General features: G+C 38.2%; 1 protein-coding gene across 1 annotated transcript in view; it reads left to right on the top strand.

The window, feature by feature from the left end:
- Positions 1-7,688: 7,688 nt before the first annotated feature.
- DISP1 (dispatched homolog 1 (Drosophila)) overlaps positions 7,689-16,405 on the top strand; it is a 72,357-nt gene continuing 63,640 nt past the window's right edge. The window contains exon 1 of the mRNA XM_006871149.1: positions 7,689-8,207. Within this exon, the coding sequence (XP_006871211.1) occupies positions 7,699-8,207 (509 nt within the window). The 5' untranslated portion in view covers positions 7,689-7,698. The remainder of the gene's footprint in view (positions 8,208-16,405) is intronic.

Raw genomic sequence — 16,405 nt, 5'->3', positions numbered from 1 at the left:
GTTTAGTTTCATAGTGTGTGTGGGAATGTAAAATCCCCACTGAATAGTTTTCATCTTGTCTGGATAGGTCTCGTGAAAGGAGATGGGCATAAAAGTCTTAATGATTCAATCATGAGTAATTGTTATCATAACTAATTGTGACTGTCACACTCTAAAGGTAGAAGTTTTGTAACAAAGTGGGGAGTAGTTAATCTCACAGACCAGGACCAGAGGACCCTAAGACCATCAAGGGAGAAAAGCATGAGCTGAATATGGGACCCTAACCAGAGAAGCAGCAACACCAGAGATGGAGGCAGAGATGATGACATGGAGAGATAGAGCAGCTGAGGACTCTAGACTCATGGAAAGAGAAAGACTGTGTGCTGGCGGCCAGGAGGCAGGAGACGCATTACAAAATGTGCCTTTGGTTGTTTAAATGATTATATATTCTTGAGTGTTTTTGTGGACATCCCTCCCCCCCCTAAAAAAAAAGAGGGAATAGAAGCAAATATTGTTGAATGATGATGCATGGAGGGGATTGTAATCATTGCAATGAAACGATGAGTGTAAAACTGATGTTCTTCCATGTAAACTATCACTCAATTCACAATAAAAAGTTTAAAGGAAAAAAAAACAAAACCTTTCAGATATCTTTATATACCCATTTCCAAATATCTAATACCACTTAGGAGGAAAAAAAAGCTTCAAGACTTAAGTTGGGCAAGATAACAGCCATCATATACGTGAATTTAGTGAGAAAGAATTAAAACCCAATCAGCTGTTACTCTTATGCACAAAAAGATTTGAGAGTCATGCTAAAATTAAACTTGGTTTTCAAATAGAATCTTTATTGTGCAATACATTGCTTTTCTCTGCCCAAGCCAGGGGTGCATGGGGATGGGAAAGCGTCTTTTGCCTGTTTGTCAACTTGTATTATTGTATTATTTCTCTACTGCTTTACTCATTTCTACTTCAGTTTGCCACAGGACACAGGCCTAATTCTTTTGTAGCCTGCCCACCTAGTTTTTGATTTTGTCTTCCTAAGCAAAATGTGTTCCAGGGACCAGCAGCCTAGGCAAGTTGTTGGGAACTTGTTGCCCCATCCAGACGGATAGTCTGCGTTTTAACAAGAGCCTCACGTGGACCTTAGGATTGCTTATGATTCATCAGCACTGGTTTCAAGTCCTTTGTATTTTATTTGGTAAAACTGTGCTCTAGCAAGCACTGTCACTCTCTGACCAAAAAAAATGGCTACAGTTGTGGTCGGTGATCCAATCTTGCCTTTATAGTTGTTTATTGTTAAGAGTTTGGTAAAGCAAAGGGCAATTCAAGAATACATTATCTGGATTCAGGCAATGTAGTTCAGCAGAAGTCCCTCCAAACCCCTTGGGGTTAGATTCCTAGCCTCGCCGTTTGTGATCACTGTATGACTTGGGACAAGTTAGTTACCATCTCTTTGTCTCAAATTTTCTTTTCATAGTGAAGCAGTAATTCTTGCCACTCCTGTTTTTCTGAGAGCTATTCGAAGGATCAATTCAAATCAAATCATGTGTGTGGAAATGGTGTGGAAATACCAAGGAGGTGTACTATCACCATGTTGATGGGGATGATGATGATAAGATGATGTTCCTTCAGACTGTATGGGCCTGTGTTTGCTAAGATTGTGATGGCTTTGCTAAATAGTTACTGTGCTCATTGAAACAGGTCTGAATATCCTCTTCAACATTACATGTAGATTTTAACTTGATAGTTTTCTGGCTAGCTGTAGCAGTCTGGCTTCCAATTCTACAGTCGCTTCCATGAAGTTTTCTTAATGCTCCATACATATGTTTGTATTCTGGGAGTCACCTGAATAGTTTGATTGCATCCATTGGAAAATTATGTGTCATTAACGAGTCTTTGTATATAATATGTTGTTGAATAAAGCTTCTGCAATTCAAATAGATTCTATTATGATTAGATGATAGCATTTTCAATTAGATACTACTTTTTAAAAAAATCTTTGATGTAAGAATTATTTCCTTGTATTTTATCGATTTAAGGTACTTAAGTCCCAAACCAGAATCAGATATAATTTTTTATGTACCTTCTAACTACATGAATGGAGTCCTGGAGAATAAGTACTGAGTTGCTAACCACAAGCCCTGTACAGGGTCACTGTGAATTGGAACGGACTGAACAACACTTAACAACAACAATCACGTGCATGCTGTTTACTTTTTCATTCTACCTTTCAACATGATTTCTTTTCTGTACCATCTGCAGAACTAGTCATAGCACTTTTAGTTCAGAATTAGTGTTGGGTCATTATATAATCATTTATGTTTCTAAAAATTTTGAAAGCTGTGTGATAAGCCACAATAAAACATTTTGTCTGAAGAGAGTATTTTTCCCTTCTGGTTTGTGTAGCTCTATTTTTATTTATATTTCATCCAATATTTAATGTGATTGTGTTGTTGTTGTTGCTGAGTGCTCCCATAGTGACCCTGTATAGGGTTTGCAAGGAGTGACTGGTGAGACTGAACCATTCACCTTGCGATTCAAACAACTTTGCAGTCCAGCACATTAACCCACAGTGCCACACCAGGATTGTGCAGGGTATAATAAACACTGGATTGCTAACCACTGACTACTCTTCGGAAACTCTATACAGGATCTCTATGAGTCACAACTGATTTGGCACCTAACAACAACAATTTATATGTTAAAAGGTAAACAATTTAGAATATATCCAGTGAATGTCTAGTTTAATTTTAAGGTAAAGTAATTTTGATTTTGTTTCTGCATCTTAATAATAATTAACCACAGTTCATTGTTAGCTGCTATGCCAGGGACTTTATATGTTGTTTTATTAATATTTTATTTTTATAAAAGATATATTTATAGTAACAGTTACAAACGGCACAGAAAGTAAGATGTGAAAGTCTTCGTCTCCCTCTTTCCAGATGGCCCAGTCCAACAGGGAGCAATGTTAGCATTTTCTTCTGTCCTCTAGAAATGTCCTAACCTTGTATAGATATCTGTCCTCCCCTTTTAAAACCAGATAAATTCTTATAAGCTGTTCTGCAGCTAGGTTTTATTTATACATAACCATGACTAGTTCTTTCCATAGCAGTACATACAGGTCTAACTCATCCTTTTTCGTTGTGAAGAATACTCCTCAGTGTATCAGTAAGATAATAATTGAGGTAGTTTCCAGCATGCACTGCTGCAGCCAGTGGTGTTCAGCAGTTTTATGCATTCACATATCTTTACACAGATGTGTATCTTTGTTCAAGGATACCCAAAGGATTCATTCCTTGATGTAGAATTGTGGATCAAAGGATAAGGGCATTTAAAATTTGGTAGCGAACACCATGCTACTCTCTTGGAAAGTTGTACCAGTTTGGAATTTAAACAAAATCAACTGTAAGTGGAAACCAAGACATATAATAGGAATGTGTACGAGTTACTTGGCCCAGGATCTTACTGTTAGAAACCGATAGAGTAAACTTCCAAACTCAAATTTACCATTGCCATTTTTTCCTAACCTATAGATGTCTCAGTTGCCATTTTAAATGAAATTTTGGCTTTAAAACTAAGAAACACCATTCCATGTTTTCTTAATGTCATTATCATCCAATCAAACAATAATGTCAGTTTTTTATATTGTTAGTGCCTAGATCTTTATGACTTTCAAAACATTTCAGAATTCTCAGTAATCCTATAAGATGGAAAGTGTTTAAAAGGAAAAAAAAAAAAAAGGAAATGTAAATTTTTTATCAAAATGGAAAATGGCCCCAAACTGCCAAAGTACACAGGACATGAAAACGCTGTCCTAAAAGGTAAAACATGGGGTGTGAGAATAGTGGCTTTGATGTGTTAATATTGACATGTTCTGTTGCTGAACAGCAGGAGATACACTGAAATATTTGACCACAGGGCCCTGTCACCTCAAGCCAGCACCTTAACAATGGTTTTCTTTTGGCAGCCCTTGTGTGTTATGGCCCTGGGAAAAACAGGTGATTTAAACACTGCAGTCTTTTATAGCTATTCATTGTATTTGCCCAAAACTTATTTTAAACTCATACCATAAATACTATTATCGTTGCATTTGTAATTGCAGAGCATTATATTTATCAAAACACCTTGGCAGAAGTAAATGCTATTAACATTTTCTTTCAGGAACTTCGTATTTTGTTTGAGTGTGCTGGTTCTTCCTCTATATCTTCTCTTTTTTTCTGTTACTTCTCTTCCGTTTAGACTCAAACTCGGTTTCTCACTCTCATTTATCTCACATGTAAAGAAAGGTCTTTCTCTGTAGTTGTTGTTGTTGGTAAGAGCTATCAAGTCAGTTCCTACCCATAGCGACCCTGTGTAGGGTTTCCAAGAACATCTGGCGAGTTTGAAGCGCCTACCTTGCAGTTTAAACTGAAGTTGCAGTCCAGCGCATTAACCCTCACCGCCACCCCAGGACTCCTAAGGATAAGTCTGGATTCAGATAGAAACTTTGACATTCTCCTACCACCAGGACCCCTTTACAGATGCATCCCCTGAACAATATCTGTGAACATTTCTTCAAGTTATTTTTCTGTATTTACTTGTCATAAGTTTTTTTAATTAAGTATATTTGATTCCCATTTTGAGTAAAGAAACCAAGTTGTAGAAAGCTCACGATCCTATCCACTAGTTTCTACTTCATTGCAAGAAGTCCCTAAGTAACAAACAGATTGAGTTCCAAAAACTCATTTGTAAGTCAGTTATTTGGCACTTGAACTGCATTTTACCACACTGGAAATTTTCAAAAAAGCTATAAAGGGTGATTAGGTCCCTCCACTGAGCTACAAAACTCTATTGAATTTTTATGTAATTAAGAAATGCATTTGCAATCCTGGTTAAGAAGAAAGAAAGAAAAATTATTTCTCCTAAGGAAAAGTAGATTTAATTAGAAGATAGGAAAACATGAAATTTGTGGGAGATTTCAAGGCATTTTCCATGGGTGTTAAAAATTGAAGCCTCGCTGTTTTAAACTCCGTTTCACTTTAAAACTTTGAGGATTTCTTGTTGGTGGTGCTGTTCAGATACTTCTCACTAGCCTAACTCACCCTACAGCAGTGAATAGAGAGAGAGGATTAACTAGATTAAATACATACAAAAAAATAGACTCCTTTAAATGATGGTAACCAACCTAGGATAGTAGAAACAAGTCCACAAAACCAGAACAAGTATTCCTTACTTCAGTCTCATGGAAAGGGAGGAGGGGCTAGAAGGGTGATACTGTTTTTCCACTCATCCCAACACCCCCCCTCAGCTGGGGGCTGGGGTAGGGGGTAGGTGGAGGCATGGGTTTGTGTGACTGGCCAGTGGCCAGTGGTGGTGTGTGTGTGTGTGCGGTATTTGTACAGTGAGAATTTCTAATTTGGAAAAATGGGTGCCTTTATCATAGCTACTGATTACTTCCTGTATTGTATAGACTGTCTTACACTTAAGCATACAAATTCCAGTTAACTTTTTTAACGCTTAGGACTTCTTAAATGTCCCTTAGCAAGCAAATGAACACACACATACACATATAATACACTCATACATGTTATAAAACATTTGCACACAGCTTTCTCATTTGGTGACAGCAAAAGGGAGAGACTATATTCTTCAGTAAATACAAAATAACAAGCTTAAGTGAGAAGATCCTTTCGACATGGTACGTTAAGAAAATTACAGAAGAAGGATTAGAATTTCTGCCTCCTGGGTCAGATTAGAACTCTCCTCATACTTGAACTGATTTCCACTAGTTAAATACTGCATTTAGCTCTTGCTTTGTCTCGGATATAGGTGGGAACATATAAAAAAGCTCACAGAAAATGAGATGAAAAGATACTGGAGTCCTTCCACAAACTTTATGAAGCCCCCTCCTGTTATCTGCATGTCTTATACACTGGTTATTTATATCCCGGAGAGATTAGATGAAGAGAACAATTGTATTTACTACAAGAATTCAGAAGCCCTTTCCACATAAAAAGATGTTTGGGATTGGTGGGCCACTTTCAAAAGTTATGTTAAAATAAAGTAACATGTACTTGATTTTATTTATGTTTTATGCTTTTAAATTCTTTGTCCTTCCTCACAAATCATTTGTAAAGAAACGTTTGCATCCACATTAATTCTTCTATTTTTAATAGTGTCAAAGTCTGTGTAACTGGATTTGTGCATGTGTGTGTTTGAGGAATTTTATCTGAAAGGTAAATAAATTAATAATTTTAATTGCATCCTAACACAATGAGTATTTTCTGGGTCAAGAGTTTAGATTGAAGCTATGCATTCTACTGGCATGTTCTGCTCAGAAATGCCACTGCTGAATAGTTAGCATATAAGGTACACAGTTTTCTTCCCCATAGTGATCCAAGTTTATGATGTTAGATTACTATGCACTCAGATTGAAAAACTGTGATTTTGTCTCTCTCTGGGTACTTGAGTGTCTTCCACTTGCATGTGGAGAGACTAGAGAGAGATTATCCAGAAACTGTCTCCAGAATGCTATGTTTAGGTGGGTTAGTGAGCCAAATTATGTTTTTCTTTTTTCTCACTAGAGTTCATGTATAGGTTAAATATACCAGCAGCATTTAGCGGCCTATTTTCTTTACTGTAAATCCCTGAATTTTGTGTGTGTTGCTTGGAGTGTGGTGATTTAAGGGAAGAAGAAGGACATTGTTTTTGCTTTTGTCTGGACAGAGTTCTGCCAGAAGCAAATCCCACCCATAGTATTTTTTTCTCATTATGCTACCTGTGGTACATAACATAGCAAACAAATTAATAAGTTTGTGGTTGGGTGAAATGTTTATTCATTATTTTTCTTAGCATTATATTCATTGGCTTAGAGGACAAAACGATTGCAGCTAATGTTTTAATTGTCATCATTCTTAGCTGAACTAATTGATTTTTATTTTCTTTTGGATATTCTCATTTGGAGACTTGGGTGACTTAGAGAAAGAATTTGTTTTCTTGAGACACTGCTCACCCACCCACCCCTCATGGCATTGCCTCCTGAGAGTAGAAGCCAAGGCCCCACCAGAGCATGGATTTTCTAATAAGATTATTTAACTGACTTTGACCTGTTCGCTTGTTTGTCTTCATTTTCCCAATCACTCCTACCTCAGAACAACATGACATTGTTTCAGAGTTAAAAGATAACAGTATCCTCTCTCTTCCTCTCTGCCCCCATTCCAAAATGTTTTAATTTGTAACTGATGGTTGAACATCTAAAGAACCCTGGTGGTGTACATGGTTAAATATTCAGCTGCTAACCCAAAGGTTGTGGTTCAAACTCACCCAGCAGTTCTGCAGGAAAAAGACCTGACGATCTGCTTCTTTAAAGCTGATAACCAAGACAACTCCATTTGGAGGTTCTAGCCTGTGACATGGGGTCAGAATGGGTCAGAATCGACTTGATGATGTGCAACAACAGTAGTACTGTACAGCTAGGACTGGGAGAGAGGATAGGCTCTGAGAGAGCTGGAGGAGGGAATGTGATCACTAGGGACAAGGGGAGAGCAGGAGAGCTTCTGTGCTGACTGGTTCTGTTGCAAGTGCTGCTGAGCTTCCTCCACTCCTTCCCAGCTCCTCCAATAACTCTCCAAATGTTGTTTTAAAATAGCTTACCCTGTGTTTTCTCTGTCTTTGCCTGCCTGACTGTAACTGGCTGATTTTGCATCTTTTCCTTTCTTAGGGTCAAAGCAGTGGAGCATGGCTATGAGCAATGGAAACCATGATTTTGTGATTCTGAGCAACGGCAGCATCGCAACCAGTGCTACCAGCCCTAGTCCCCTCACTCCCTGTGATGGAGACCTTGAAGCCCAGCAGCTCACACCCAAAGAAGCACCAAGGACAAAAGTGAGTCCAAATGGATGCCTGCAAGTTAATGGCACAGTTAAATCATCCTTTCTGCCTCTAGACAACCAAAGAGCGCCTCAGATGTTAGCCCAGTGCTGCCATCCTTGCCCATATCATCACCCGCTGACTAGCCATAACAGTCACCAAGAGTGCCAGGCTGAGGCTGGCCCTGCAGCATCCTCCGCTTTGGCCTCGTGTTGCATGCAGCCACACTCAGAATACTCTGCATCTCTTTGTCCAAACCATTCACCTGTTTATCAGACTACGTGCTGTCTTCAGCCCTCTCCATCCTTCTGCCTGCATCATCCGTGGCCTGACCATTTTCAGCATCAGCCTGTGCAACAGCATATAGCCAACATAAGGTGAGTGCTCTGAAAGTTTTACTGACCTTTGGGATTCAATTAATGACACATGAATGTGACTGCTTATGTTCATTGCCCCAAAAAGAAAAGAGAAAAATGTGCCAAAGAAAGCCAATGAAAATGAATAACTTGAGAGAGATTATGTGAAGGATATCACATTCAAATGAAATAAAATTTTATGTTTTATCCACTGACTTCTTAGTGAATTATGCCCTTTCTTTTCTCTTCCATCTCCGTAAACTGTCAAGAGGTCCCTCCTAAAACTTGAGTTGTAACGTTCACTAAAAGATTTTAATGTTATCAATTTCTGTCATGATACAAAGGAGATATATTTCTAATGAGGCTGTTTAGCAGGACTCCTTTCATTGTAATTTCTAGTGAGTAGCCTTTACAAAAAATAAATATAAAATCAGTTGCTTCTTTATGCTTCCTTTTGACTTTACTCAAGATCTGTTCATGTGGTTTGGGTGACTATGCAGTATATTGAGATCAAACATAATCAACTATTTCTTTCATAACAGATGAGACCTGCACATCTGTCGCAAAAGACTTAAAATACTTTTTGTTAAGCATTTTCAGATGGGTAGATGGAAAATGCAGGAAAAATCCACATCATTGTCAGTCTTCACCTATAAGTTACTTTATGTGATTTTCAGTTATTTTTTCCATGGATTAAATAGCATGTACCATAAATATGCAGCGATAAAATATGAGTGTTTTACCAAATGTGAAGTACTTTGTAGAGACCAAATAGTGTTTTACTCTTTTAGGTAATAAAAATTTTTTAAAGAGCTGGAAAATAACATTCTTTTTTTAAAATTGGAGTGTAATTTGTATACAGGAAAATGCATAGATCTTACATGCATAGTTTGATCAGTTTTGACAAATACACACACTAATATAGTCCACACCCCTGTCCTGCCCCCTCTCAATGAGTCTCTCTTCTCACGAGAAGCAATCGCTGTTCTCAGCCCTATCATCATAGATTCGTTTCACCTGCTCAAGAATTTCAAATACATTGAGTTAGATAGTATGTACTGTGTGTCTTCTAGTTTTCCCCCACCATAAAGTATTTTGAGAGTCCTCTAATTGTTCTGTTAGATTTCCATTTTGTTGCTGAATAGTGTTCCATGGTATGCATGGAGTAAATTCACTTCTTTTAAAAAATTGTGTTATTGTAGTAAAAGTATATATAGCAAAACATCTACCAAGTTACCATCTTTTAACCTGGACAACTTAGTGACATTGGTTATGTGCATCATGTTGTGCAACCATCACCACTTCCTGTTTCTAAATTATCCCACCACCCTTAAACAGGAATGCAGTACAAGGATTCCTCCTCTCCCCCTTTCTTCCACACTTAGTAAACTAATACATTTTGGTCTCCATACTTTCATTATTTTATATAAATGTGATTTACAGTATTTGTCCTTTTGTGACTGACTTACTGCACCTTTCCAGGTTTATCCATGTTGTAGCATGTGTCAGAACTTCATTTCTTCTGCTGACTGAGTAGTGTTCTATTGTATGTATGCACATTTTGTTCATCCATCTGTTGGTGGACATTTAGGCTGTTTCCATCTTTTGACTATTGTGAACTGTACTGAAGTAAACAGTGGTGTACAAGTTAGCAAATATGTTTAATTAAAGAGTCAGATCCAGAAACTAATCAAGTGAGAAATACTTTTGACCTTTGACATATGTCAAGATTATCTGATTTTATTCTTTTAGAGAGAGATGGCATATGAACTCCTCTGTAGCATGTTTCTACAGGTTTTGAATGCATTGTCCCTATCGGACTTTGAGAGCTTTTAAGCTATAAAATTATGATTTTAAAAAAACCTCCAGCAAAACCATTGGACAGTAGTTTAGTTAAAGTTTTAGACTCTTTCTATTTTGAAAAGGTTGATTTAAAAATGATATGATGATAAAGATAGATGTTAGTGAATCATAAATTATGTGGTTGTAGAGTGTGAGATAGGATAGGTAGCTTTTAAAAATATGAAACTATGGACATGTAACAAATCTTTCAGCATGGCAGGTTACGTAACAATTTTCAGAACCCTAACATAGCATTTCTAGATGATATTAATTTAAAGGACTATGAACTCTATAATTTTAAATCGAATGCTACTAAAAGATAGACTAATAAAATAGCATATTTTTCTACCAGGAAAAGTTGTAGACGAAAGTGGAACATGGTGAGAATTTTTATGTTTTACAATCTTATTGCAAGAATACTATCTTTTAAAGATGCCTACAAAGGAATGCTATATATCACCAGCTATATCTGTTACATACTTTACTATGAAATATGTACCTTAGGAATTACTTTCTAGTTTTCTACAGTTTTTGATTCAATCAACAGTATTTATTGAATATCTGTGTGTGCCAAGCTTAGAAGATTTAGTTCTAAACAAGATAAGACACTTGCCTTGTCTATATATATCCTGAAAGCCATCAGGTAGCTGCAGTATAGAAATAAGTATTACCAAGAAGGCCCAGGCAGGACTGAAGATGAACAGAAGATACAGGTGGAAACAGATTGGAGGAGGCAACATTTCCATAAACTCGTTATGAAAATTCAGTGATTTGGAAAAATAGCCATTTGAGTTTTGTTTAAAATTTGTTATTAGCCTGACATCAAAATGTTGGGGCTTTTTTCCCCATGGTACAAAAATATTCTTTTTTTTTTTTCCCCTATTTTCTTTTGAATGCACCCTAATGAGACTATAGATGTTTTACTGATAGAACTTGTCTGTAGTAACTGATCATGGAGACATGTTTAAACATGTTTTGTTTGGAATAAACTCATATATGCATGAACTGGAATCCTAGCAGCAACACTTGTTCTTATTTATTAATTTATATTTATATGTTTTTTTTTTATTTTTCCTACTAGATTCTATCCTGTAAGTTCAGATAGCTGTGCAGTAGAAACAGACAAGAACTCTAGGAGTTCAGAAGCAGGAAGGGTCCCTGTGTGCACACAAGGTGCAAAGGATAGTCTGACTGAGAAAAGAAACCTTGAGAAGCCCTTGAAGAATGCTAGGAATTAATGAAGGAGGAGCTGGAAGGTGGAGGAGGTGAGTCAGTGTTGTAAGATGAAGACAGGCTAAAATAAAAGCATGTTTAAAGAAGGAGTAAAGAGGGCAGGCTGCTGGAGTGGAGGTAGCATTTAGGGTGGTCATGAGAGATAGCTTTACATATTGCCTTGTTCTGAACGCAGTCCAATTGTCTAAAAAGCTGTCTGTTGGAAAATACCTCTCAGGAGCCTGTCCCATGCCATGTGTGCTGGTTGAAGAAAGGTTAGAATTACTCATTCAGGATCTACGTGTTGCCATATTAAATGAAAGGGCCATGGTATTATTGTATAATTAATAGAGGAGTTCTGAATTCAAAAATAGTGGACAAGATTCCTAATCCAAACTCTGCATGCCTTTTAATTTGGTGTTGCAGAGCAGTGTTCTTGATTGTAAGAGAGAGTTGCATAAAAAAGATATTTGGCATTGTCCCTAGGTTCATTATCATGATAGGGAACCGGTGATATTTTTGTATACCTAACCAAATGCATTTTTCTTTCTCTAAAGGTGAGTTCATAGACAGACGGTCACTTTGAATGTTTCCTGTGGCACACTGTAGGAATTAGCTGTACAGAGTTAAGAAGGCTTGGCACAGAGGAGACCTTAGAGTCCCCCGTTTTAGCTCAGTCCCTTAAAGGTTAACCAAACATTGCTCCTGCCTCCCATACATGGTTAACTGTATAATTTTTGTAACCCGTATTTCCTTTCCTCCAGTTCTTTATTAGTTTTCCAATTTCTGACTCTTTCCTCAGAGATTTTCTGTTTTTGTTTCCCCTAAGGACATTAGTTATAAAGAAAGAAAGAAATGAGAATTATTGTTTTATGTTAAAAGAACTTGAAATTATATTCTTGTGCATAATGTTGTATTGTAGCATCCAGCGGTAAAATTATAGTGTGAAGCATCATTGCCCAAAGTGCCTTATTTTGCTTCACCTGTCCAGCAGTGATCCACCCGGTCACCTTTGCTTAGACTTGGCCAATGTACTGTTTAATTCAGGCAAGAAATTTGTACCCAAAATCACACTGAACACTTCATCAACTTCATGGCATGAGGCTAGACTTTGGCACAGATCCTAGAGTCTCAAGTTTACCCCAATAACCAAGCTGCAATGTTTTCTAAGATGGTAGTGCAATGGATGAGGAAAGTCAAGATGAGTTATTATTTGCTTCAACAAGAATGTAACGAGTGCTTACGAAGTGTTAGGTGCTGGGAATCGAGGTGAACATTGCCAATATGGTCCCTGATCTCAAAGATATGATGACTTGTGGACTGACTACAAACAGACAGTCTTCTTTAGTAGACAGATGTTTACTAAACAACTGCTATGTTCTCAGGTGCATAGAAGTTACATGCTGGTGCTTTGGCAGAGGAATATGCTCCATTTTTACATTAATAGAAAAAGGTTGCAGACCATAAAGTTTTATAAATTCATTTCTCCCTCTTCTCCTTGTTATCATTATAAAGTTGCTAATAGCATTCGTCTTGATTTCTTGATATAAACTGTTACCTGTCTAGAAATTTTGGTTTTTTTTGCAAAGGTAAAACTGTATTCCTTAGACTTGTGCTGTTCAGTAAAGTTCAATACAATTAAAAATGCAGTTCTTCATTCACATTAGGCACACTTCAAGTGCTGAATTGCCACTTGTTGATGAGTGCTGTTGAGTTGGTTCTGATTCATAGCAACCTTGTATAAGGTTTCCAAGGCTGTAAATCTTTGTGGGAGCAGAAAGCCTCATCTTTCTCCCATGGAGCAGTTGGCACACTCAAACCGTGGACCTTGAGGTTTGTAGTCCAATGCTTACCATATGGAGCCACTGCACTCCCAAATCACCACTTCTTGTTGCTAGGTGCTGTCAAGTTGGTTCCAACCCATAGTGACCCTGTATAGGGTTTCCGAGGAGCGACTGGTCAGCTAGGGCCACCAACCTTGCAGTTCAAACCGACTTTGCAGTTCAGCGCATTAACCCACAGCGCCATACCAGGACTTGTGGTTGTTGCTGAGTGCCGTTGAGTCGGAATCCGACTCACAGCCACCTTGTACAGGGTTTCCGAGGAGCAGGTGGTAAGCTGGAACTGCCAGCCTTTATGACCCAAACTGACTTTGCAACTTAGTGCCTTAACCGGCTCCACACCAGGACTAGTGGCTGCCATTTTGACAGCACAGAGAGAAAACATTTTCATCATGGTCCCAAAGTTATATTGGGCAGGACTCTGTCTTCTCTTTTCTTGGCTCTATTAAAGCAACTTAAGATCCCCTTTCACATTCCATAGTAGTAAATGGAATTCATATGATATAGGATAACAGTAATACTTGAAATATTGCTATTCTAGTGAGTGCCCTTTTCTGACATTATAATTCTAATATTGTGGAGTTTCATTGCTTGCATTTTGTTTAACATATAACAAAGAAATGGCAAGAGCTAAATCACTTTACTTCAAAAATCTGAAGATCTAAAGCCAAATATTAGAAGAACTGCTAATGCTGCCTCAGCTTTCTGGTGACGCTGTAACTGAAATATGTGGGTTTGCTGTTTCTTGGAGATCACCATGTACCTTGACATCCATCTTCCCCTGAGTCTAGGAGGTTCTCAACACAGGGGTCACGGATACAAAGACTGCATTCCATTTCTGACCTTTCATTCTTGGGTAGTATTCAGGTCCCTCTTTCTGTTCCTCTCTCCTTTTATCTCTTATAAAAGATGATGCACCCTAGGGAAACTCCCCTGGAAATGAATACTGATCACATCAGATCACATCATGGGGATGGTTATATCTTTATATAATTGCCAAATTTTATTGTTACATATCTGCCAAAGTACTGAGAATTATGGCCTAGCCAAGTTGATACTAACATGGTGGATTCAGTTCAATCCATGACAAACACAATAGACAATACTTTACAAAATCTTCTAGAGACCGTATCACATCCCACAGAAGGTCACTGCCATGTCATTATTTAAATCAATCTGGAGACAAAAGAATCACCTTATGTAATTTGTAGCTGACTCAGGTTGTTTTTTTTTTATTTTTGCTTTTTAAGCAAATGTAACAAAAGTTAAAAACAAAACAAAACAAAACACAGATGTTGTTGTTCACAGTCCAGTGCTAATCCTATAGCACTGCACCAGGCATTCCTTCTGGTTGTTGTTATTAAGTGCTGTCGAGTCAGTTCTGACCCATAGTGACTCAGGTTTCCGAGGAGCCGCTGGTGAGCTTGAACTGCTGACCTTGCAGTTCAAACGACTTTGCAGTCCAGCACATTAACCCACAGTGCCACACCAGGACACCATGTTATGTTCAGTATTCTTTGCCAATACCACAATTTGAATGTATCAATTATCTTTCCATCTTTCTTTTCTGTTGTTCAGCTTTCACATGCTTATGAGGCAGTGGAAAAGACCTTGGATTGAGTCCTGCATACATTGTCCTCAAAGTGACACCTTTGCTTTTTAACATTTTAAAGAAGTCTTAATTTGCCCAATGCGGTATATCCATAGATTTCTTGAGTGCTACTTTCATGGGTGTTGATCCAAGTAAAGTGAAATCTTTGACAACTTCAACATTTTCTCCATTTATCATGATATTGTTTATTTTTATTTTATGTTGAGGTTGTTGTTAAGTGCCATTAAGTCAGTTCCGACTCATATGGACCCTGTATCGGGTTTCTAAGGGGAAGCTGGTGGGTTTGAACTGCCAACCTTGTGGTGCACACCGACCTTGCAGTCCAGCGCATTAAACCAGATCAGGACTCCTATGTTGATCGATGCATGACCTAAATGAAGAATAGAAGCTAACCTTAAACAGCAAGGTGCTATGTTGCAGCTTTTCTTTTTCTTTTCTCAGAAATCCCATCTTTTTTGCTCACTGCACAGCATTACGTAGTAAGAACATGGGCTTTGGGAGAGACACACTGTGTCCCGAGTCTGCCATTTAAGGAGTCCTGGTATGGCGCTGTGCAGGACTGCAACGTTGATTTGAACCACAAAGTAGACAGTTAAGACTCACCAGTCACTCCCTGGAAGCCATATAGTGGGTCACTGTGAGTTGAAACCGACTTGATGACACTTAACAACACCACAGAACTCTAGTAGGGTAAGAGAAGGGCTGCTAACCACAGAGTCAGCGGTTCAAAACCACCAGCTTCTCTGTCAGAGAATGATGAGGCCATCTGCTCTTCTAAAGAAATCCTATATGGTTGGGTCCCTATGAGTCAGAATTGACTCCATGGCAGTGAGCTTGGTTTTTGTTTTGTTTTGTTTTTGAGAGTGGCCCACTTGGTAAAAACTCAGCTGCTATCCTAAAAGTCCAAACCCACTAACCATTCCATGGCAGTATGCTTCTGTAGAGCTGTGTAGCCTTGGAAACTGTGAGGTATTTCTGCTCTGCCTTACAGGATTGCTGTGAATCGGAATTAACTCCATTGTAATGGGTTTTTTGCTTTTCTTCTATTTTCTAGTGTGTGGTCTTGGGTAAATTTTTTTATCTATCTCAGCCTTAGTTTCCATATATGTGAAAATGGGAGTAATAATAAGAGGGGCCAGAAAAGTTCCTGAAAAAATTTCATTATCTTTTCATTATATTTTTCCATGAATTGTTTGAAGCCCCCTTCATAGCTATTTTGTCTGTCTTCAGTCCATGCCAGAAGACAGCTCTGAGGGGGGCTTCAAATACTTAATGGTAAAACAGAATTAAAAGATAATCAAATTTTTCCAGGAATTTTTTGAAGTCTTCTACTGCCAGAAAAGCAAACAAATCTGTGTTAGAGCAAGTATAGCCAGATGGCTCCTTGGCAGTGATGATGCGGAGATTCGTCTTTCCTACTTTGTACATATTATCAGGAAAGAGACGGACTCACAGTGACAGCAGTAGTGCGCTCCAACATAGCAAGAATTGTGAGGATGGCACAGGACTAGGCAGTGTTTCATTCTGTTGTACAGAGGGTCACTGTGAGTTGGAACCAGTGCAACAGCACCTGACAATGACAGCATTGCCGTCTCATCTGTCACAGTTGTTGTTGTTGTTAGGTGCCATTGTGTTAGTACTGACTCATAGCAACCTTATGCACAGCAGAATGAAACGTCTGATCCTGGGCCAACCTCACTACTGTTGCCACA

Source organism: Chrysochloris asiatica, unplaced genomic scaffold, assembly GCF_000296735.1.
Source record: "Chrysochloris asiatica unplaced genomic scaffold, ChrAsi1.0 scaffold00161, whole genome shotgun sequence".
Classification (NCBI taxonomy): domain Eukaryota; kingdom Metazoa; phylum Chordata; class Mammalia; order Afrosoricida; family Chrysochloridae; genus Chrysochloris; species Chrysochloris asiatica.
This window is presented reverse-complemented; position numbering and strand designations above follow the sequence as displayed.